The sequence below is a fragment of the Lynx rufus genome, unplaced genomic scaffold, assembly GCF_022079265.1.
Source record: "Lynx rufus isolate CCGP_SWC_20201006 ecotype Redwood Valley unplaced genomic scaffold, mLynRuf1.p SCAF_10, whole genome shotgun sequence".
In the NCBI taxonomy this organism is placed as follows: domain Eukaryota; kingdom Metazoa; phylum Chordata; class Mammalia; order Carnivora; family Felidae; genus Lynx; species Lynx rufus.
In genome coordinates, this window is record NW_025814824.1 from 12,287,079 (window position 1) to 12,309,376 (window position 22,298).

Here is a 22,298-nt window from a genome sequence, read left to right on the forward strand (position 1 = left end):
TTTTCCATTGTTTCCATTGTGAATTTATTTGCATAACTATGGAAATATCATTTGGCTCTCACTCCAAGAGTTCCCACCTCTGGCCAATCTCATTACTGAGATTTCTCACTACAGTCTCTTGTCTCTACTTCTTCCACTTGTCTTTGACACATTCTTTGCTTCCACCTGTCTTTGACTGGATCTTGGCTGCTTATGAGAGTCCTTGCACACTATGTGATCTGGGGATTATAACTTCTGACTTTGCCAAAAATTTAGTTTGCTTTTAATTTTTCCACTTCCTTGGCTGCTTTTGAATGATTTCTGGGAAGACATGGGGAAAATGCTTATTTGTATAACTATGTTCATAATGGAAGAATAAACTTTAGATTCTATTTATGAAGAAAGGCTTATTCATTTGTTTCTCATGTAAATGAAATGAATTGCTTTGAAACCAAAGAACCTTGTAATACCAAGGCAATATGCCTTGCTCATGGGTTCACAGAAGTGTGCATTAAAATGGACTGTAAGCTCACATAATATAACCTTTTGATGTTATTCTAGAACAGTTAACTCAAATTATTTAAACCAGCAATATTAAGACTGTAGGGAAGGAGCTTATACAGGTGATCAGGTGTTTGCTTTTTGTTTTGCAGGGAAGCAAACTGGTCTTCATGCCATTCGTGTAAGATATATAGTCAAGGTTTTCTTTGGACTATTGTAATTACCAGTCTATAGTACACTTGAAAAACTCTATGTCTCTCTTTAGTCTTACTCTTCCACCTTCCAGAGTGTCTTTATTCAGTCAATATAAGTTGATTCTGGAGGTCAGGATCAAAGAAACCCCGAAAAGCATCCTAGGATTTGAAGATCACTGAGATCTGATTGTCGAAACATGCAGTAATGGAATGTCCTGATCCTGGTTTGACCAGGAAAGACCTGGTTTCCACCCCTCCCTGTGGACTTAGTACCTCATTTCCCTCTGAAAGTGTTCCAGGTGGGATCATCAATTACAGTGTCACTCTGTCTACTACATGTCCTTACATCTGTTTTCAAAGTCATTGTTTGGCAGTTAGTCAGACTGACAACATTTATTTAACATTTAAACTGTTTAGACACAGGCTCCCACTACTAGACTCCTTTTTGTTTCCTCCCAATATTCTCCATAGGGCCTCCTTTTTCTGAAGATTTTATGAAAGAAAATTCATAATAATGAAGGGTCTTATTTACATGCCACTCAATATATGTCGAGTGAAGAAAATGACTTCACTTATCTGCCTTTGTCAAGTCATTGTCTTTTGAGTGCAGTTTAGGCTTCAAATTCTGTGGTTTCAGGTTATAGATGCACAAATCACATATGGCATGAGACACACTGAAAACCAGAATTCCTCTTCATAAGTTTGAAATGTCATCATTTCTCCCAAGGACACAAGATTTCCTTTATGACTCTGCAGATATATCTAAAAGTCTTCATTTGTCAGTTTGATGAGTGTGCTACCAAATAACACTACCTTGGCACGTAAATCATTTTCCCATGAAATCTTTAAAGAGCATTGTCAAATGTTTCTTTGTAGCCTTTGATTCTGCTGGTTTTATGCTTTTAAGGTGTCAGGAAATATAGCTGACTCTCTGGGGTAATTTTCTTTTAAAGTTCTAGATAGCAGATGTTTATAAAACCTAATAGAAAAGGTCTTTCTCTTCTCTTGTGGGTTAGATTTAAATCAGAAAATACAATAACTGACAGAGTAGTTGTGAACTACATTAATAATTCTAAAATTTAAAATTAATATATTCTTCCATCTGGAGTCTTAACTAAACATTTTTAACATCTTTGAAATTCACAAAGAAAAGGTGTCTCTTGTCAAGTAACGAGAAGCTAGAACAGCTAGGACTTTCATTGTTCTCAGGTCAGATATCGCTTAGATTCACACCCCCATTGCAATCAGAGTTATGCATATGTATGTTGAGAGCTTTCCCATTCAGCAAGCAGATTTATAATTCCTCTAGAGACAAGTTTTTGTTGCAAAGGACTAGCATCTCTATATGCATAATCACTCCTTTCTGTGTGCTTTTGCAGAGTGAGCCAGGATGCTCTTTATTTTTATGGACACATTTGAAAGCCTCTGCTTTCAACATTTATATTAAGGTGACAGTAGCACAATGTAAGAACATTCAATCAATCAATCATGTAAGATTTAATGAGCATTTATAATGTATTAGACTATGCTAGGTACTGAGATTATGAAAATGAACAAAGAATAATCCCTGCCATTTAAAATACTCTTAGTGTAATGAGAAGGTAGATTCATTAATGAACAGTTATAAAGAAAAAATGTGAAAGGTGGAGCAGTGATAAAGGTTTTATTGCATACCCCACATAGACATGGGACCCCAGAAAGTGAGAGTAAACTTCAGTATAACTTGAATGTCATTTGGTTCACTAGAGTATGAGTTGGTTTCCTTTCCTGCATGGAGAATCCTATGGCCTAACCCCACCCTGTCCTCCACTGGGAGCTGAACCACTCTGGCTTGGAGCAGCCTGAGGAGAACTGCAGGTCCTTGCCTGAGTGTTCTCCAACTTGAGTCTTTTCTACAACTCACAGGAGGAGTTGTATGTGTTTACTCAGGGGACGCTAACAGATCTGATTTGATGTGAAATCATGCAACTTTTGTGGTAGGAAACCCAAGCTCCCAAAGGACCCCAGAAGCAGACCCAGAAAGTTCTTTTGACAAGGCATTACTTGGGACCACGTTAGGCCAGAGAAGATAGAAAGTTCAGGATCTAGAGGGCTCCAGTGATTGTAGGATTGGTGGTAGGAAGTTATGTACCAACTGGATATGTTGGGCATTTGTCCATAATAGGACCTGCTTGTGCTAGCTTTGACTTACTAGATTCCATTGACCTTAATCCCCTCTGAATCAGTTCTGGCATTTTTGACAACAGGGTCATGGTTCCAAGCTCCTTTTCATACAGTTGGCAACTCTGATCCTGTCCTGTCAGTTCTTTCTCCATTCCCAATTCTATTCATATTCATGCTATCTCTCCCACAACAAGGTAGAGAATGCAAGTTTCATCTCTTATTATTAAGGATATCTTACATAAAGATTACTCATGTAACGAAATAGCCATAGCACTCAGCTCTGGGCTTGACAGAGCAGGGTCCTAAGCAGAAGGAAGGCTGCTTGTCAAGGAAGATGTTGGCAGGGAGCCCTGTGGACCAGCAAGAATGTCAGCAGTATTTGCGTGCTTGGCATGGAAGACACAGCTCTTCCTTCAGTCAGCAGCATGGAGTATCTGTATTCAAGCAGCTTTGACCTTGAACTGACTGCTGACCAGCTGCTGTCAAATTCATGTCTGGACAAATTAATGTCTGGAGAAGCCAGTCAGTAGACTAGACCAGTGCTGGTCAACAATGACCTTATTACCAATCCAAGGTGATAATACAAACTGTAAAGACAATGTAGCAAGTTTTGTATATAGCTAACTGTATTTGGTTTAAAGGAATCTGAGATGGTTTTTACGTATCTTTAGTGTTAGGAGTCTTCCTATTAAAGGCAATAGATGGCTATTTTATTTTATTTTATTTTATTTTTATTTTATTAAAAAACTTTTTTTAAACATTTATTTATTTTTGAGAGACAGAGAGGGGCAGAGAGAGAGGAAGACACAGAATCCGAAGCAGACTCCAGGCTCCAAGCTGTCAGCACAGAGCCTGATGCGGGCTCGAACTCACAAACCGCGAAATCATGATCTGAGCCGAAATTGGACGCTTAACCGACTGAGCCACCCAGGCGCCCCAATGGCTATTTTATTTTCTGTCAAAATAATGTTTCTGTCAAAACAAAAGTTGGCAATTTTATGTTGGTTCTACAGATTTTAGGGGATTGTTTTGTTATTTCTTCCATGAAACATTCAGGTTTTGGGAACCACTGATATAAGAGTCTGGTATACAACTGTTCCCTAGAGCTTTCTTAACCTTGACACTTTTGGCATTTTGAGCCAGGTAATTCCTTGTTGGACAGGGAGTTGTTCTGTGCAGGGTAGGATGTTTTCCAGCATCATGGCCTCTAGCCACTCGACGCCAGTAACAACCCTCCACATCTGGACATAGCAACTAAAAATGCCTTCAGACATTAGGTGGGTTGGGGTGGGTTGAGTGGGGCTGTGCTCAAAAAGTTTGAAAGGTACTACTCCAGAGACATTGTAAATTTTATTTTATTGTTATTTGTTTATTTTATTATTTTCTCTTAAAGAATTTCTGTTGCAATAAACAACAGGTTATGGTCACTTGTATGGTGACCATTAATAAATGCAGGTAGCAAGGAGAACAAAGCTATTAAAATACAGTAAAGTCTTCATTTGAGAGCACAGTTTGTTCTGGAAACATACTTGTAATCCAAAGCACTTGTATGTCAAAGCCAATTTCCCCATAAGAAATAATGGGAACTCAGATGATTCGTTCACAACCTAAAAATATGCATATAAAAATGATTACAATATTGTAATATAATACAACATAATAAAGCAAATACAAAATATAAAGACAAATAACAAATTAACCTGCACCTGCTTTTGAAAACCTTTGTGGCCGGTGTGAGGGAGACAAGAGAGAGGAGGGTTGTTATGTAGGACGACTTTCACTGTCACTAATGGAATCACTGCTATCTGTTGGCTCAATGGAGTCTTTTTCTTTTCATGCAACTTTAACAAGGAACCTATCCAATGACACTTTTTTTGCCTCCTTTTGAGGATTTCACGGAAATGTGACATAGTGTTGTTGTTAAACAGATTCATCATTCACACTGCTACAGCCTTGTTCGGGTGGTGATTTTCTACAAAACTTTGTAGTGTTTCCCATATTTTACACATCTTCCTGATCTCATTTGAAGTGAGGGATTTCTCCACCTTTTTCTCCTCTTCCTCTGCAGACGAGCTCACCTCCATAATCTCTTGCTATTGCTTGAGATCCAACAGTTTGATGCAATAGTCAGATGCCAGTTGTGGGCACCTTCCAATGTTCTGAAAAAATCACTGATTTCTGTCCAACACCACAGCCTGAGACCAAGCATCTGAGCATGGGAGATGATGACCCACAATTGTGCAGAGAGAGAGACAGCGAGAGAGAGAGAGAGAGAGAGAGAAGAACCATTGGTTCATTTGTGATTATGTGACATTCTACCTCATGTACTACTCATATTGCAAGACATTGCCCGTTTATCAAGTTAAAGTTTGTTAGAAATGTTTGCTCATCTTTTGGAACACTTGCAGAACAAGTTACTCACAATCCAGGATTTTAACGTGTGTGTGTGTGTGTGTGTGTGTGTGTGTGTATTCCTTTATTATCTATTATTATACCTTGATATATGTCTCATAAAGATGCTGTAAGGCTTAGTTGGCATTAACAAAGTATTGAAAACTCTCAACTAAAGCATAGTGTAGAAAGACAAAGTATTATTACATATAATAGTATTTTGCGTTGACATGTCACTTTTCACTTAAGACTCTCAATCTATTGGTTCAGTTGTTTCCTCAGTGTATGATTCTCAGTTCATGTCAGAGAAACTGAGGCACAAGCCAATATTCACCTGACAAAATAATCAGGGAATTAATTAAGTCTCTCATTTCCTTTATAATACCCTAATCACTTTTACTGTATATATTTTATAGTATGGTATAATACCATACTATATATACTATGGTAAATAGTATATAGTGTATATAGTATATAGTATATATAGTATAGTATTATATATATTATATAATATATTTAGTATGTACTAAATATATATTTTATATTTATATTCTATTCTATATACTTTATAATTTTTAAACACCCGTATTTCTCTTCGCTCGGCTGGCAGCCTCTGAGAAGTAGGGGCAGGTCTTCTTTAGTTGTCTATCTCTCATAACTTACAGGGGGCTGTGGGCACCACATTCACGGGCAGCTGGCAGACCCTAGGAAATGCCAGTTGCATTAGCGCAGTCCTCCCCAGAAACATTTCATTATAGATTCGTGTTTTCAGTGCTGGACTTTTAGTACTGAGATTGCTGTTAAGTAAACGTATCTGCATCTTTTGTAATAATCTAGTTATAATACAACTTAAAATATATGGTGGCATAATCAGGACTGCATTCTGATTTTCATGGACATTAACTATCTTTGCCTTCATGGGCTCCTTTCCTCCATTTAAAAAAAAGTTAAAAATGATAGTTTATGATTACATTGGTAGAAAGATGGCTACAATCTAAGATGGATTATATTCTTATTTTATGATTAAAAAATTATTAAAACACTCTTGTGGGACCCTAAAGGTACCGTGTACCCTGGGCACTGTGGTAACCAGTAAAGAAGTGAGCACTGAGGGTCACACAATGAAATGTTAACTATCTTTTTCCCCTTCATTCTCATGCTCCCCGGGAGATAGTCTGGTTTTATTGCCTCAGGGAAGAAAGACATAGAAAGCAATAAAAACACCAAGTTCTTGGCTTCTGGGTTCAAAAGCATGGGTTTTAAGATGGGTTTTAGGATGATGCCCTAGATTTGGAAGAGGAGATGAAGGGCCGGGGTGCCCCGTCCCTTGGGAGATGAAGAGTTCATGGACTGAAGATGGAGGGCACCAGAGAAGCCGAGAGCATGTGGGTTTGTCTGGGACCCCCAAATTGGAATTAAGACCTTATAGAAATCCCTGAGCAGGTGGGCCCTGTCACTGCCTAGCCCTCTATTCCCGGGTAATGATTTTGGAGGTGTTGAACTGTGGGGCTTCTGTGTGCCTCCCAAGCCCAGTGTGGTGGGACCATGAAACCTTGATGGGACAGGCAAACAGCTTAGGGATGGCATTTGGCTTCCAGGAACCCTGGGTGGAGAGGGACACAAGAAGGTTCTTGGTGGCCTAGAAAATGGCATGCTTGTGGCAGAGTGCCAGTCTACACAGAGTCCATGTGGCAGGACCAGGAGGGCAGAGCAGAGATCTGTGTGGATCCATACTAGAAGACTACAGGAGAATGAGGAGGTTTCCACAGATGTCAGCAGGGAGAGATGATGACAACAGAAATGGATTCTTGGCATTGCAGCATCACACAAGCTCTTGAGAGTTGGAAGGGATCCATAATTGACCAAGATTAAGGTTTTTCCATCTTGGCAATATGAGCATTTGGAAAAGAAATTAAGTACAAGTATGGAAAAACTAAAGTTGCAATTCTTGTACACCAAAAATTTGGTGGATTAGTATTCACTATACATGGGTGTTTATGGTGCTTGACAGTAACAAAGGATCTTCTGCTTTTATTTTTTTTCATTTTGCAAAAATCTCATGGGTATTACATCTGTCCTCATTTTACACTGTGGAAATGAAAGCACAGAAACATTAAGTGACTTGCCCAACGTCACACAGCTAGGACCTGAGCAATGACTCAAACCCACGGCCCCATTCACTCTCTCACTCCTGGTTTTTGATGTTCAATATTCCCCCCTAAGGATTTAAGTGAGAGTTTCCTGTGAGGCTCTCTAAAAATGCTGATATGGTACCAAAATGCTTTTAGTGTTTTGCAATTTAATGCTCAGATGTTAGGAGGGCAGAGAGTTCACATGCCTGAGCTCTGCTGCTCTACCCTGGGCTCTCTCTCTGCTGTGTTCTATGCAGTTCTCTGTTCTCCTCTCAGAGGTGGGGAAGCAAGGGTATAGTTTGAATGCAGTGTAGGGGCCCAGTCCCAAAACAGCGGGGATGAGGTGGGCCTAGGGCCTCCTGACTTGGATTCTCGGTGCTCCATCCAGGTAAGTGGATGCTCTTCTGCTTCCACAACCCTGTGCCCATTGTAGAATTTTCTTGTTTGTCTGTGTTTCTTGCTTGGCTGTGAGCAACTGAAGGCAAGGACTGCATTAGGGTTGTTTCCCATGGCATCCCCTCCTGGCATGCAGTAGGTACTTAAAATATTTTCTGAATGAATAGACAATTGAATGGATGGATGGGTGGATGGGTGGATGGATGGATGGATGGATGAATTCTTGAGTACCTCAGTGTCCCTTACATAATCTTAGCCCTGTATTCCCTCAATAACAAGGCCTCTTCTGAGGGATGTTTGGGTTCAGCTTCCTTTATGTCACCTAAGAAAGCTTTGCAAAAATAGATACTTCTTCTGTAGGCCACTTCACTTCCTTTTTCCTTCCCCATTCCCCAATCCCTCCATTATTATTATTTCTATCCACCCTTGTAGTCTAGATGTTTGGAATATTTTTCCCTCTTCCATCTACATGTTTTTTCAGCTTATGTTTGTCAGCCTTCTTTAAACTCTCTTTAAATGCCAGAAGCACATGTTATGAATCCATTTAACAGATACTTTGCTCTTTCTCATTTTGAAAAAAAGAAATTGATGGTAGAAAAAATTTCTAACGTGACAAATTGCCTTTTTAATTTATTACTATGTCTTATTTTTGAATTTACTTTTGGTAAATAATCTACATTATTGAATAAGTTTCAGTTCATTGGAGTCACTGAGTAATTGCTGTGTTGGATAAGTATTGTGCTTGTGATACTATTAGTTTTATCATATGTGCTAAGTTGTTTTTAGAAAATAGCCTCAGCATTACTTGAAAAGAGGTGGAAAATACTTTATATATCCCACATCCAGTGAATTTGTAATTAAAGCAATGTCATAAATATGGTAAATTTGCATTGGATCATTAAAAAACTGTTTTAAAGCAATACATGATAAGTAAGATTTATCTCTTAACAGATTCTAATTTATTTTCTCAGGCACCATGACAGAGAAGCCTATCCCAAAGATTATGATATAGAAGGTCCCGAGGAAATAAAAAAACTGTGTAATTCAACATATTGGCGACTTGGAACCAATGAACCCCCAGTAAGTAATCGCTACTGATTTCTTCTATTTAAAAATTTTTTTTAAATGTTTATTTATTTATTTTGAGAGAGAGAGAGAGAGCATGAGCAGGGGAGGGGCAGAGACAGAGGGAGAGAGAATCCCAAGTAGTCTTTGTGCTGCCAGCACAGAACCCAATGTGGGGCTCCAACTCACAAACTGTGAGATCATGACCTGAGTCTAAGTCAAGAGTCCGACGCTTAACTGACTGAGCCACCCAGGTGCCCCTGATTTCCTTTAAGTGGAATCTTCTTCCAGGTGAAACATGGAAAAGTAAAGGTTCAAGCACTTTGTGCCACCCTCCTAAGCTATGTTGGTTACTTAGGCAGGTGACTTAGTCACTGTGTGCTTCAGTGACCTTACTTGTAAATGTGCACAGTTCATAAAGTTATTATTGGGAAAATTCAATGAGATAAAGCAAATAAAGTGCTTACCTCAGTACCTAGCATATAGTGAGCACTCAAGAAATTATTAGTGCTCTTATGATGCTGTTGCTGTAGCCACGGCATTTTGTTCAATGTCTCCTTTAACCTTCACAATAACCCTGTGCAGTAGGTATTATTGTTTCTATTTTACGGATGGGGAGAAACTCCTAGAAGTTAAGTGACTTACTCAAAGTCAAACAGCTGGGAGTGGCCGAGTGAGAGTTTGAATCCAGTTCTTTGATTTCAAGTCTTTTGTATTTGTCTTAAGGTGGTGAAGTTGTGACTTATTAAAACATGCTGGTATTATTCTCCTAACGTTTGTATGATCCAATTCCTAAAGGAATATTCACTGCACAAGTACTTCCTATTTGAATTGCCGTGAGTGGCTTACTCCTTGGCTATTTTGGTGCCTGCCCAATCAGTGTAAGGCAGGAGCTCACCTCTCCAGAGACCCCCAAATTGTGTCCTACCATGTTAAGAAGTTTAGGACTGCCTAAAGACTCAATTCAGCCTTATAGGATGGCTTTGGGGCCTGAAGAGCTGGTAATTTGACTAGGATACATGTGAATGTGTTCAGAAGACTGGGTTTGCATCACATTCTGCCCCCAAAGTCAGGGCTAGCTTGAAATAAGGCAAGCCCAGTAAGATGAGTAATTCCATATTGGAAATGGAGCTAGAAGATTCTCAGTTCTCCAGGGTTATGGGAACGAATTAGCCTATCAGGGCCCATGCTTGTTACCTTCCTGCCTTTTATACTTGCAATGGACAGAGAATGATAAGGACAGCCTGAAAAATGGGGACTTACTACAAAGATGCAGGTATCTGGCTATGGAATCAAGGACAGTCACAGGAACCAAAACAGGTCTAAAGCAAGACATCCTCCCCCTCCCCTTTCACACACACACACACACACACACACACACACACATACACACACACACACTGTCTCATTGGCATCCTTATTTTGTTTTGCTGTTCATTGCCTTCTTGCCCCTATAGCTCCAATCTCAAGGGCATTCTGATAGTTTCCTCAATTCCCACATTGCCCTTCTACCTTGCACCAAGCTGTCTTTTGGTCACTAGCCAGTATGTGGAGGGGTTCCCAAGTCTGATGCTCAACTCTGTCAATAGCCACTCTGCCCTGTTCCACCAGAGCCAGCTTTGCCTTGCTTTCTTGAGCACGGGGCTACATGGTCAGGACAAGAGCAAGTTGGGCAAAGCAGGCATTACCTGGCGTGCATTTAGCATCTTTGACTCTTTTTTTTTTTTTTTTGAGAGGGTGGGGTGGGGCATGGGCAGAGGAGGGACAGAGAGAGAGAGGGAGACACAGAATCCGAAGCAGGCTCCAGGCTCTGAGCTGTCAGCACAGAGCCCGACACAGGGCTCGAACTCGCGAACTGCAAGATCGTGACCTGAGCCCAAGTTGGACGCTTAACCGACTGAGTCACCTAGGTGCCCCTAGCATCTTTGACTCTTAAAAACCATTTATTTTTGATTTCTCAATGAAAATGTTCTTGGCCTCTGGGTTGTGGGAGGATGTGAGATGAGGTGAACTATGAGATGTAGGAACCTCAAACATTCATTCTGTTCCATCTACACATCATAGCAATCAAGACTCAGGTTTAATAGAGGATGTATAAATTAGATAATATTTTATTTTGTTCATGGTCATTGAAACTGTGTGCTTCTTCTTCCAGGTTTATAGGTATATTGATAGGAATGAAAATAGATCAATGGGTCAACTATTTCTGATGCTATTCTCATATCTTAATAGTAAGTTACATTTTTGTGTATTTTTGTGTATAAAGCACTGGTTCATCCATCTTGTTTCTTGCTCTTCTCAACAAAGTTATAAAGTTGACAAGAAAGATATTATTATTCCAGTTCTAAACCTAGACTCACTGATATTCAGTGATTCCCCCCAAGGTCCCAGGTGTAAAAAGGAGAGGGATACAGGCACAGAACCTTCATATTTTCATATGTCGGGTGTGATGCTGGATATAGCAGGAGTATGGATGAGTTCTTCCTCTTGCCACAGAGTTTTGATAGAGGCCTAAACACTAGGATACTCTCAATAGTTGGTGAAAACCACACATCCTAAAGCAAGATCCTAGACCATCTAGGCACCTGCTAAGATATTCTAAACCAGGTTAGGCCAGTATGAGTGATTATGTCCTTGAAGACTAGAGTCTAGAGTTCAGGAAGGATTTATTTATTTGTGGGTTGCATGCCCCTTCTTCCTCAGGTGAGAGGTTTTCCTTCCTCAGTTTTCAAGGGAATGAGACAGATTAATATTTGTGTCCTAGAATTTAGATGACTTGGGTTCCAGGTATATGACACATGTGAAACAGCAAGGCCCACCTGCTGCAGGATTCTACGTCTAAAGCACCCCCCAGTTGGAAAAGTGAGAAGTTTAAATCTAATACAGTTAGAAGTTTTGATTATGTCACTGGACTGGAAAATTTCATAACTAAAATGAGATCCTTCTTGAGATTGAGGGACCTAGAAGCGTTATGGGACTTGCTTAAAATTTCCATTAAGCGAAAGGAGAGAACTAGCCATCCATGGGGGCTGGAAGAGGCAGTATGATTAAAATGAAGTTGCTTCATGAATTGCATCCTACTGATGCAACAGGATCAATTCAATTCAACAGGATCAATTCAACAGGATCGATTCTGACTTTATCTCAGAGTCTGGACCAATCTTCAGGTTGGCCCTCTGAGTGGCCCACATTGTATAAATGAAGAGACTGAGGTCAAGTGAAGCTAAATGACTTGTTCAAAGTCAAACAGCTATAAAGTTGTATTAAAATTTAAAATCTATTTTTCCCCTCTGATTACAGAATCTAAGATCTTAAATACTTCTCCAACTGCCTCTTGGAGCACTAAGTTGTTCCACCCCTAGCCCAGTGGTCTTTTTAACCCCCAACACTGCATCCTCCCTGCAGAAAATGAACCTGATTGGCTTTCGTCCTCTGACTTGGGCATTATGTACATCTCAGTGCATATGTGTTGGGGCATCGGTTTCTTACATCTTATCTATAACCTCTATCCTGTTTGCTGAATTACGTCTACACACATGCCAGCTAGCCCTATTCCCATATGTCTCTTTTCCTAAATGTCTTCTTAGCAGTTTTGGATTTTTGCAGTATTGCTGCTGAGTGGTTGCTTTTTATGTCCACCAGCATTTCTCTTCTGCTGCATGAAGTTCTCCTTGCCCATATATGCTGTAGCTGGGGCTATTGTGAGCATTGTTTGTTTGTACCGGGCTTTTAAATTAGCCTTTCTTTGTGTCTACATTTTGGCTGAAACTCCAAAAGGCCACAAACAAAAACATAGTCCCATGTGCCAAAGTGAAATATTAGGCCACTTGAGTGGGGCCCCCAAAGATGGTGCCCTTAGGCCAGCACTCACATGAAGGATACAAGAGGATTGAAATCCAAGAAGCCAAAAGTAAAGTTTGAGAGAAGAAACAGGGTTTTGGAAAAGGTGTACTGTGAGTCTCATCTGCCTGGTGAAGTTACAGATATGAGGTTCGGGTGATCTGTCTGAAACAGCAGAGCAGAAAGAGAGGAACTAGCTACCTGTACATTATTGGTGGGACAAAGATAAATGAGTACTCAGGCCCAGAGGTGGCTTTTGGGGATCAGATGTGGGCCATGTAGAAGAGAAAGATGACAGGGAGTCATCTCAGAACCTGCCCAAGAGCCCCTCATGTAGGGATTTAAGGGACCTTGACTGGGTTCCCAGGGGCTGAGGAAGGACAGTTAAGTCCAGACAGTGGCAGCCTGTGTCATGGAACATAACCACTGAATATTTCCAGAAGGGATCTTAATATCCAACAGAATATCTCAAGGAGGTCTGTTTCGAACATCAATCAATGCTGGAGAGGGTCAGACTTCAGACATGCCCAGAGGAAACCGAAACAACATGATACTTCCATTTTTCTTGCATTTACCTCTCTCTTCCTCATATCCCCACTCACTCATCTTAAACCCTCCAGAAGCCAGAGGGAGTTGAGGAGTAGGAAAGAAGTTTAAGGGGGACAATTGAGAAGAAGCTAAATGTGCCCCCTTTTCCTACTGAGTTATGCCAAGCTAAAGCTGACCCAAGGTACAGGAATTTTAAATGAAACTTTCATTTTAAATGGAGTTTTGGCCAGTACTTGGGACTGGGTATTTTACTTACCTCAGTTAGATTCCTCCTGGGACAGAAGGAGCCAGAAGATGTTTATATTAGCTGAGAGTGACCATAAAGTGGTGGCAACTGTTCTATATTTCATCAAGGAGCATAAGAAAGAATCCACCTCTCCAAAGGACTATGGATGAGCAGTGATGGAGGAAGAATAGATTTGTTTATTGATTGTACCTACTTACAAGTCCCACCTACTCAGTGAACTAGTTGTCCATTTGAGTATAAAAGAGCAGGCCACATCACCCCTCTCTATCCCCTTCCCTTCTTTTAGTTTTCTTCGTGGAATTTAAATTACTTGACTAGAACACATGCTCCATAAGAGAAAAGCCTGGTCTGTTTTGTTCTCTGCTGTATCTCCAGTTCCTAGAATGGTGCCTGGTATAGAGTGGGTGCTTAATAAACATCTGTGGAAGGAAGGAATGAAGGAAGAAAAGAAGGAAAAAGGCAAAAGAGGAAGAAGAAGGAGGAGGAAGGCAAGAAGGAATGAAGGGAAGAAAAAAGGGAAGGAGGGAGGGAGGAACAAAGATATTCCACAAATATGTATTAAGGCCCTATTATTTTGCTAAGTGCTGGGATAAGAAACATAATTTGGAACAAGGTCACTGTACATCAGGAATTCACAGGCTTGTGAGACGATGCAGGTTTACAACCACAGTGGCTAAGTGTACGACGGATGCTATGATAGGGAGAAGATCAGGATGCTGACAGGCACACCTGAACTGAAATGGGCTGAGGGGAGGATCATGGATGGCTTCCTAGTGGAGGCGGCCACAGTGAAGCTCTCGAACTGAATCTAAAGAACCATTTGTTGGTGAAATCTGGAAACATGCCAGTCAGGTTTCAGTGGTGGCATAATCAAATTCCTACCATGGTGGTCCTTCAGGCTTGGGGAGACCCAGTGGGGCCATGGGGCTGCAGATTCACAGGGGAGCAGTCATTTGAGCCACTGGAGTTTCTCTGATTATTTTACTCGTCTAAGAAATTATGGGAAATTGTATTTTAAACTGTAGTGTTTTGTCTTGGTATTGTATTTAAACTTTATTCAGGTGCTGCTTAGCTGTACCAGAGTGAGTCCCATGTAAACTAAAATGCTCAGGAGTCCTTCTATCATTGCTTCTTCACTTGCAAAGCCCCTCACCTAAGGATTCTCACACCACTTCTAAAGGCTGTGTCACAATCAGTATGTAAGACTGCTTCTGAGGAAGTAAACTCAGAAGAATTAAGTACAACGTACATTTGATGCTGTGTCATAAAGCTGAGAACTTATCAGACATAAAAGAACAAGGAAAACCATGAGTGATTTTACTAAACAGATTTTCTTATACAGCTAATGGATCAATGCCAAGACATTTTTGGAACTAAAAGGGCAACATGGATGAGCAAATTAGGCTAATATTACTATTAATAGCATTACAGTCATTTTGGACTTTAAAATGGAAAATAAGTGAATAGTACAAAAGTGTGCTATCATTCATTTTATGAAGTGATAGAGAACAGCCAAGTAGGTCTCAAATATGAACTGTTTTAGTGGATGGAAGTATGACATTTAAAAACTGATGACCTAAAAAGGATATAAAGGCATATAATTCTACCAGATCTGAGAAAATCAATTATAATTTACTTAATTGGTTCAGGTATTTTTTTTTCTTCCTTGACATAGTAGAATAGTGTTTTGGCCTCTATAGTCTTACAGATGTTTCTTGCACTCAGCTCTAAGTACCTGAAAGAGGCATATGAATCAAATTTTTGTAAATGGAATAATTTTAAATACCATTGGAGGAGAACCACTTAAACCAGGAAAAAGGAAGATGTTTGGGGATAGCGGGCTGTGGAGTGAGGGCGTCCTCCTGCTTCATGTTTCCATAATCTTTGGGCTTAGAGCTGATGCCACCAGTTCCAGCGTCCTCTCGAGGGTCTACTCTGGAGTGTCTTTTCCAATATCAGCACATGATATTGTAGGCCTATTTATTCTAGCATATCTTCTCTGCCATTTCTAGGGATTTGGGACAAAATGAACACAGGCGTCTGCCATTTTGATCCATCACTCTCCTTCACAATTCTTTTTCGGTATCAACAATCATGCCTAATTTAACTTTTAGAGAAACTAGATTTTACTTTTTCAGTATATTAGTTTGCTTAAGCACATGCCACTGTTATGTTGAACAAATGGGACTCAAAAGATGCAATCACACGCCCTCCCCACACACATATTCTTTGTCCCCACTGTCTATTCACCCTACTTTGTGGAGTTACTTCTTTCTGGTGTCCCTGGATAAAATGTTGTACATATTTTATAATTTTTGTGCTCACTCTCAGATAATAGAAAGTCTATTGGTCACATTTCACTAATTAAAGTATCTCATCAAAATGATAAATTGCATTGAAGGCAAAAGATTTTCTCCTCCTCCAGTTAGAGTGTGCTCCAGGCCAGGGAAGTCCGTAGAGGGAAGTGTGTCCACGTGGGGAGGTTTGGCTGATTTTCTATTTCTTCACTTGCTCTGTTTTTTCCTTCCCTCAGACAACAACTAAAATGCCCTCTTGTGATTATTCTACTAATATTAATTACTTAACTGAGACTGTTTTTGTTAAAAGAAACAGTTTTGTTATCTGACAGTGATCATAAGAAAAGATTGAACAAGTAGTGGAAAAAAAGAGTGAAATCATTTTTCTGATTGTACCCCATGAGTCCCAGTTGTTCAAAATAATGATGGGAAGGGGGCCTCTCTGCTTCTCTCGAGATCCTTTAAATAATCTGTATGTGGAGCTGCTGAGTTCTCCTAGACATGAAAACAGAGCCAGAATTTACAAGAGCAAAACTACTGCTGAGAAATAAGAATCATCCTTTTTTTTTAAGATAAAGACTTTTTAAAAGTTAATTTATTAATTTTCGAGAGAGGGAGAGTGCACATGAGTGGGGCAGAGAGAGAGGGAGACAGAGAATCCCAAGCATCCTTTCTGAGCCACCCAGGTACGCGTAAAGATAAAGACTTTTAACAAAGTCCCAATATTACTTGATGATGATGATTTTTTGGCAATAGTACAAGAAAGCTACAGTTGACAGGGGAAGTGCTGTTTTACAGGGTAAAACTAAACTCTTCAGTTATGACTGAAGATCTGTGATAATAGATGCCAACTTAAGTATTCCAGAGTGAGGTGCCAAATCTGTCACATAGAACATGCGAAGCATTTGGGGGCAGTGACTGGTTTTGAGCCTCTTGGTCCCTTATCCACCTTGAAGATTAAAAAAAGAAAGAAAGAAAAGGCTGAAATTAAAGAGACCTGGCTGAGAGTATTTGGAATTTGGAGAGAATTTCTGTGCTGAGTTCGACCCCTCCTATCCCCATAGGATAAGCTACTTCATTCTGGGCAGGGAATTTGATTAAGTATTACCCTGAAGTTGGGAAACTTGGTTGACTGAGCTCTGACTTATTCCCAAAGCAGCCTGTGGCATCAGAGAGGGAACTTGACTTGAAAAGTATCTGCAGGGGCACCTGGGTGTTTGTTGGTTAAGTGTGTGACTCTGGCTCAGGTCGTGATCTCACAGTTCATGAGTTCGAGACCTGCGTCAGGCTTTGTGCTGACAGCTCAAAGCCTGGAGCCTGCTTCTGATTCTGTGTCTCCCTCTTTCTCTGCCCCTCCCCTGATCATGCTCTGTCTCTCTCTCAAAAATAAATAAACATTTAAAAAATGTTTATAGAAAAGGAAAATATCTGCATTTCCTTCAGTATGAGTCAGAGGAGTCTGCTTTCTGGGGACCCGATAAGCAACATAAGAAAGAAATGTCAATTAGTGATCATCTAAAATGAATCTTCCCAAGAGAGATTCTTCTGTAAGTAAGTCATCCACAGCAGAAAGAGTCTGTTTACCCTCAAATGTGGAACTTGAGGGGCAGTCATAAATGACTTTCTCTTTCCCTGTGCCAGTTACCCAGGTTACATGTCTACTGGGATTTCTTAAATGCTGTACATACAGGAAGAGTTCATCTTGGAAGATTACAAGTTGGGACTTTAAGAAAAATTGATAGGAAAATGGGGAATAAGAATAAAGTTACGAAGCAAACTTCCTATACACACATTAGATATTTTTTAGATTATCATTTGACTCAAGCTAGATTTTATTATGCAAATTTAATGGAAATTTTAGTGATTATCCTGTGAGTTTGTGCTCTGTTAACTTAGCTATCTCACACACCAAATTGCCAATCTCCAGTTTGTGATATATATATGTATATAGAGAGCCCAAAAGACTTTTAAACATATGGTAGTGCTTTTATAAATTATGCACCCTTATGTCAGGTTATGAACATTTCTAGGCCAAAGTGATTTTTCACATTAAAATGGTGTAGGATTAGGTTTGCCCACATGCAACAGAAACCACAGATCAACAGTGGCTGTTCACATAAGGTTTTATTCTTTCCCATAAAGAGTCTGGAGGATAGCAGGTCAGGGCTGGCATGGAAGTCGCGCAGATTGTCAGAGACCTATTCCTTCCAGCTTTCTACTCTGCCATCCTTTGTGCAGAGTCCAACATGGTGGCTAGAAGCCTGTCATTATGTTCACATTTCAGACAGCAGGAAGAGAAAAACAGAAGCAGGACCTTTCCTGGAGGTTGTATAAATTACTTCCATTTATGTCTCGTTGTTCACAACCAGTCACTAGTTCTATTTACGTATAAAGGAGACTAGAAGTTTACGTGTTACGTTGAGCACCAGGTGTCGTATGGATGTGTTAAATCACTATATTGTACACCTGAAGCTAATATGACACTGTAAGTTAGCTTTAAATTAAAATATGACACTGTAAGTTAGAATTTAAATTAAAACTTTAAAAACTTTTTTTTAAAAATAAAGGACACTAGAAAATGTAGTTTGAAACACCATATGCCCACCTGAAATTTTGATGTTCTATTACTGATGAAATTGGGGGACAACATTTGCCCCTGATACAGGAAACAAAGGTTCGGACTGGGCTCTGGAGGCAGATGGCTTCTCTTGGACCTTTGGCTCCACCACTTACTAGGTTGTAACTTTGATCAAGAGTCTAAAACTTTTTGTGTCTTTATTTTTTCCAGTGTAAAGTGGGGATATTGGAGTTTTCATGAACACTTAACGTGAAGACATTTAGAATAGCGTCTGACATGTGCTGTTGTTATTACCATTATCCCCAGGCTTTACTGCAACTCACTAAGCTACAGTCAGTAGAGACTCTGGAGTTAGTTTACTATTCTAGCCTGGAATTTCATAGATATGGATTGATCAATGAATGAGTCAGATTGCATGTTTTGAATTGTGTAACTTCTACCTTCTCACTGGTTTACCTAGGTGTTACTTAATCTGTTTCAGCCTCAGTTTTCCCTTCCCTAAAATGAAGAAAAACTATGCCAAGTGTTCTTCTTTTCTCCTTTCAGATCTACTTTCCACCCTTCTCAACCTTGCTCTGTGCCCAGAAGCTGACCTTTATGGATGGCTTTGATGAGCTTCCTTGTCCTCTGGCTTTCTGTTCAGATTAGCCTGTGGAAGGCACTCACAGATGATCAGAGGTGGTGGGCGAGTTAGCTTGGACATTTATTCTGTGATTTTCTCCCTGCAGGGCCATGGTTTGGCAGTGGCTGTGTGCTATAGACTGAATGTTTATGTGCCCCCAAAACTCAAATGTTGAAATCCTAACCCCCAGGGTGATGAAATTAGGAGGTAGGTCCTTGGGAAGTGATCAGGTCATGAGGATGGAATCAGAAATGGGATTAGTGCCCTAATAAAAGAGACCTCAGAGAGTTCCTTCCCTCCTTCTGCCGTGTGAGGGTACGGTGAAAAGATGGCTGTCCATCAACCAGGAAGTAGGCTCTCACCAGCCACTGCTGGTGCCTTGATCTTGGAGTTCCCAGCCTCCAGAACTGTGAGAAATAAATTTCTGTTGTTTATAAGTCACTCAGTTTATGGCATTTATAAGGGCAATCCAAATGGACTAAGATACTGTATGTCTGTTCTGAAACCCACAAGTACCAAGTGACCTTCTCTTTACAGCTATAGGCCTTACTAGTTTCCAGTAACTGCTCTACCCTATGGCTCTCCACAATTGCTACCCTCAGGGTGCTTCAACATTTTCTGAATGCTGGCCACACTTTTATAAACTAATCTTCCATTAAACTCTACTCAGTTACCCATTTGATTGTTCTTTTCTTTCTGTGACTACGATTGATACACAAGACTCATAGGATTGCTTTCAGTATTTAATGAAATCATGCCTATGAAGTGCTTAATACTCAGTCAATAAACTTAAATCCACTAATGCTATCATCTGTTTTTCTTTTAACTCCTCATTATTTCATGTTTGCAAATATCTTCGTTTCATATAATTTTCAAAGGTGTTGATTGATTGAAAATGTTGAAATATTTTACTGCTGAATATGACCAGAGCATTATCTAAGGTTAATTTTTGGGTCAACCTTACTCATTAAAACAAAATTGTGCATAGTAATTTTTTTCCCAAAGTAAATGTCTTATTTTTTTGTTAAAGTATATAATATGAAGCTCAATAATACAGTGTCTTTTACCATGGACTTGTGAACCTGGGAATCTATGAGGAAGAGTAGTTGAGCAAAGGGTATAAGGAGTCAGAGCTGAGAAATTGGGCTGGGTGGATGGTGATTCAGGAGGTTGAGGCCTTAGAGAACATTGGTCAGAGAAGCCAAGGATCTATAGAGCCATGGAGTAGACCGGGGAACCAGGACCAGAGACTATAAAACTGCTTTGAGTAGGGTAGGCTCCCAGTTACAGCAGAACCTTATTCTACTGACCCAAAGTGGGCCATGGGTATTTGACTATAGCTAAGATACTCTTGCAGTTCAAGTCTCCAAATATCTAAACAGAGATTTTTCTCTCTCTTTAAAAAAAAAAAAAAAAAATATATATATATATATATATATATATATATGGGTGTGTGTATATATATGTGTATATATACATTATATATATGGTATTAGTGTGATCTAGGACTTCATTGGATGTCTTAGGGAGGTTAGTCTTCAGGTTTGGGGAAAGTAATGGGTTCTCTTGGTCATGGTGAGTTCTGCTTCTCTGCTGTGAACCTCCACATTCATGATCTTCTGGAGTTTGGAATGGAAAAAATATTGAATACTCAATGCCAATTTTTGTTCGTAAGATCCCCTAGATGTTACCCCTGATGCTTCTTCAATTGGTTTGAGGACATCTTGCAATTTGCAGGTTTTTCTCATAGGAGTAATTGCTTGATAGCTTGTTGAGTCATCCTTGATAGAGAAGGGATGATGATGGTGCTGCTGCTGCTGGTGCTCATTGCTGGTGCTGGTATCTGAAGTCCCATGTGATTTACAAAGCAATTGCTACAAACGTTTTCTTACTTAGAGAAATTAACATATATGATCCTTGAGAAGAAAGGAGAAAGCAGTATTTAGTTGAAGGCATTTCATAGAAACAACCAATTTGATTTTTTTACTTTCCAGTAACATAGTAAGGAATTGGCATTTTCACATATTTACAATGAAATCGTTGACTGCTAAGAGGTATTTTTTTAAGTTTATTTATTTTTAAGAGAGAGAGAGAGAGTGTGCACAAGTGGGGAAGGGGTAGAGAGAGGGCGAGAGAGAGAGAATCCCAAGCAGGCTCCAGACTCTGAGCTGTCAGTGCAGAGCCTGGCGTGGGGCTCAAATCCACAAACTGTGAGATCATGACCTGAGCTGAAGCTGGACACTTAACCAACTAAGCCACCCAGGCGCCCAAAGATATGACTTATTTTTTAATGTCAACAGCGTCAACAATTACAATCAATATATACTTTGGGGCACCTGGGTGGCTCAGTCAGTTAAGCATCTGACTCTTCATTTCAACTCAGGTCATGATCCCAGAGTTGTTGGGTCAAGCCCCAAGTGGGGCTCCTCACTGAGTGTGGAGCCTGCTTGAGATTCTCTCTCTCCCCCTTTCCTTGTACCCCTCCTCCTGCTCACACACACACACACTCCCTTTCTCTCTCTCTCTCTCTTAAAAAAAAAAATCAGTAATGTACTTCAACAAAAATATTTTAGTAACTGACCATTTTTGGCAATGTATTTACTTTTCTCATATGTAGCTTCTATTTTTCCAGATTTGGATATCAGAAACACATGAACAAATGGCACAAGTTTATTTAAACAGAGAATTGGCTACAATAAAGAGAAAGGCTTTACTGAATGAAGAAACAATGAGCTCTGGGATTATTGAAAGGTATTCTTTTTTTTTTTTTTATATATGAAATTTATTGACAAATTGGTTTCCATACAACACCCAGTGCTCATCCCAAAAGGTGCCCTCCTCAATACCCATCACCCACCCTCCCCTCCCTCCCACCCCCCATCAACCCTCAGTTTGTTCTCAGTTTTTAACAGTCTCTTATGCTTTGGCTCTCTCCCACTCTAACGTCTTTTTTTTTTTTTCCTTCCCCTCCCCCATGGGTTCCTGTTAAGTTTCTCAGGATCCACATAAGAGTGAAACCATATGGTATCTGTCTTTCTCTGTATGGCTTGTTTCACTTAGCATCACACTCTCCAGTTCCATCCACGTTGCTACAAAAGGCCATATTTCATTTTTTCTCATTGCCACGTAGTATTCCATTGTGTATATATACCACAATTTCTTTATCCATTCATCAGTTGATGGACATTTAGGCTCTTTCCATAGGTATTCTTAATACTTTCCTTCATTTACAGAACATATATGTGCAGGAAAGGGTCTGGATGAGCAGTGAGGAGGTGCAGTGACCCTGGATACCCATTACAGGAACACATCAAGCACGGTGAACACATCTCAATCTCCTGTGC

The 22,298-nt window shown here is 39.9% G+C and overlaps 1 protein-coding gene across 1 annotated transcript in view; it reads left to right on the forward strand.

Annotated features, from left to right (window-relative positions):
- CFAP95 (cilia and flagella associated protein 95) overlaps positions 1-22,298 on the forward strand; it is a 76,852-nt gene that overhangs the window by 14,888 nt on the left and 39,666 nt on the right. Inside the window, exons 2-3 of the mRNA XM_047096030.1 lie at positions 8,728-8,836; positions 21,587-21,705. Of these exons, the coding sequence (XP_046951986.1) occupies positions 8,728-8,836; positions 21,587-21,705 (228 nt within the window). The remainder of the gene's footprint in view (positions 1-8,727; positions 8,837-21,586; positions 21,706-22,298) is intronic.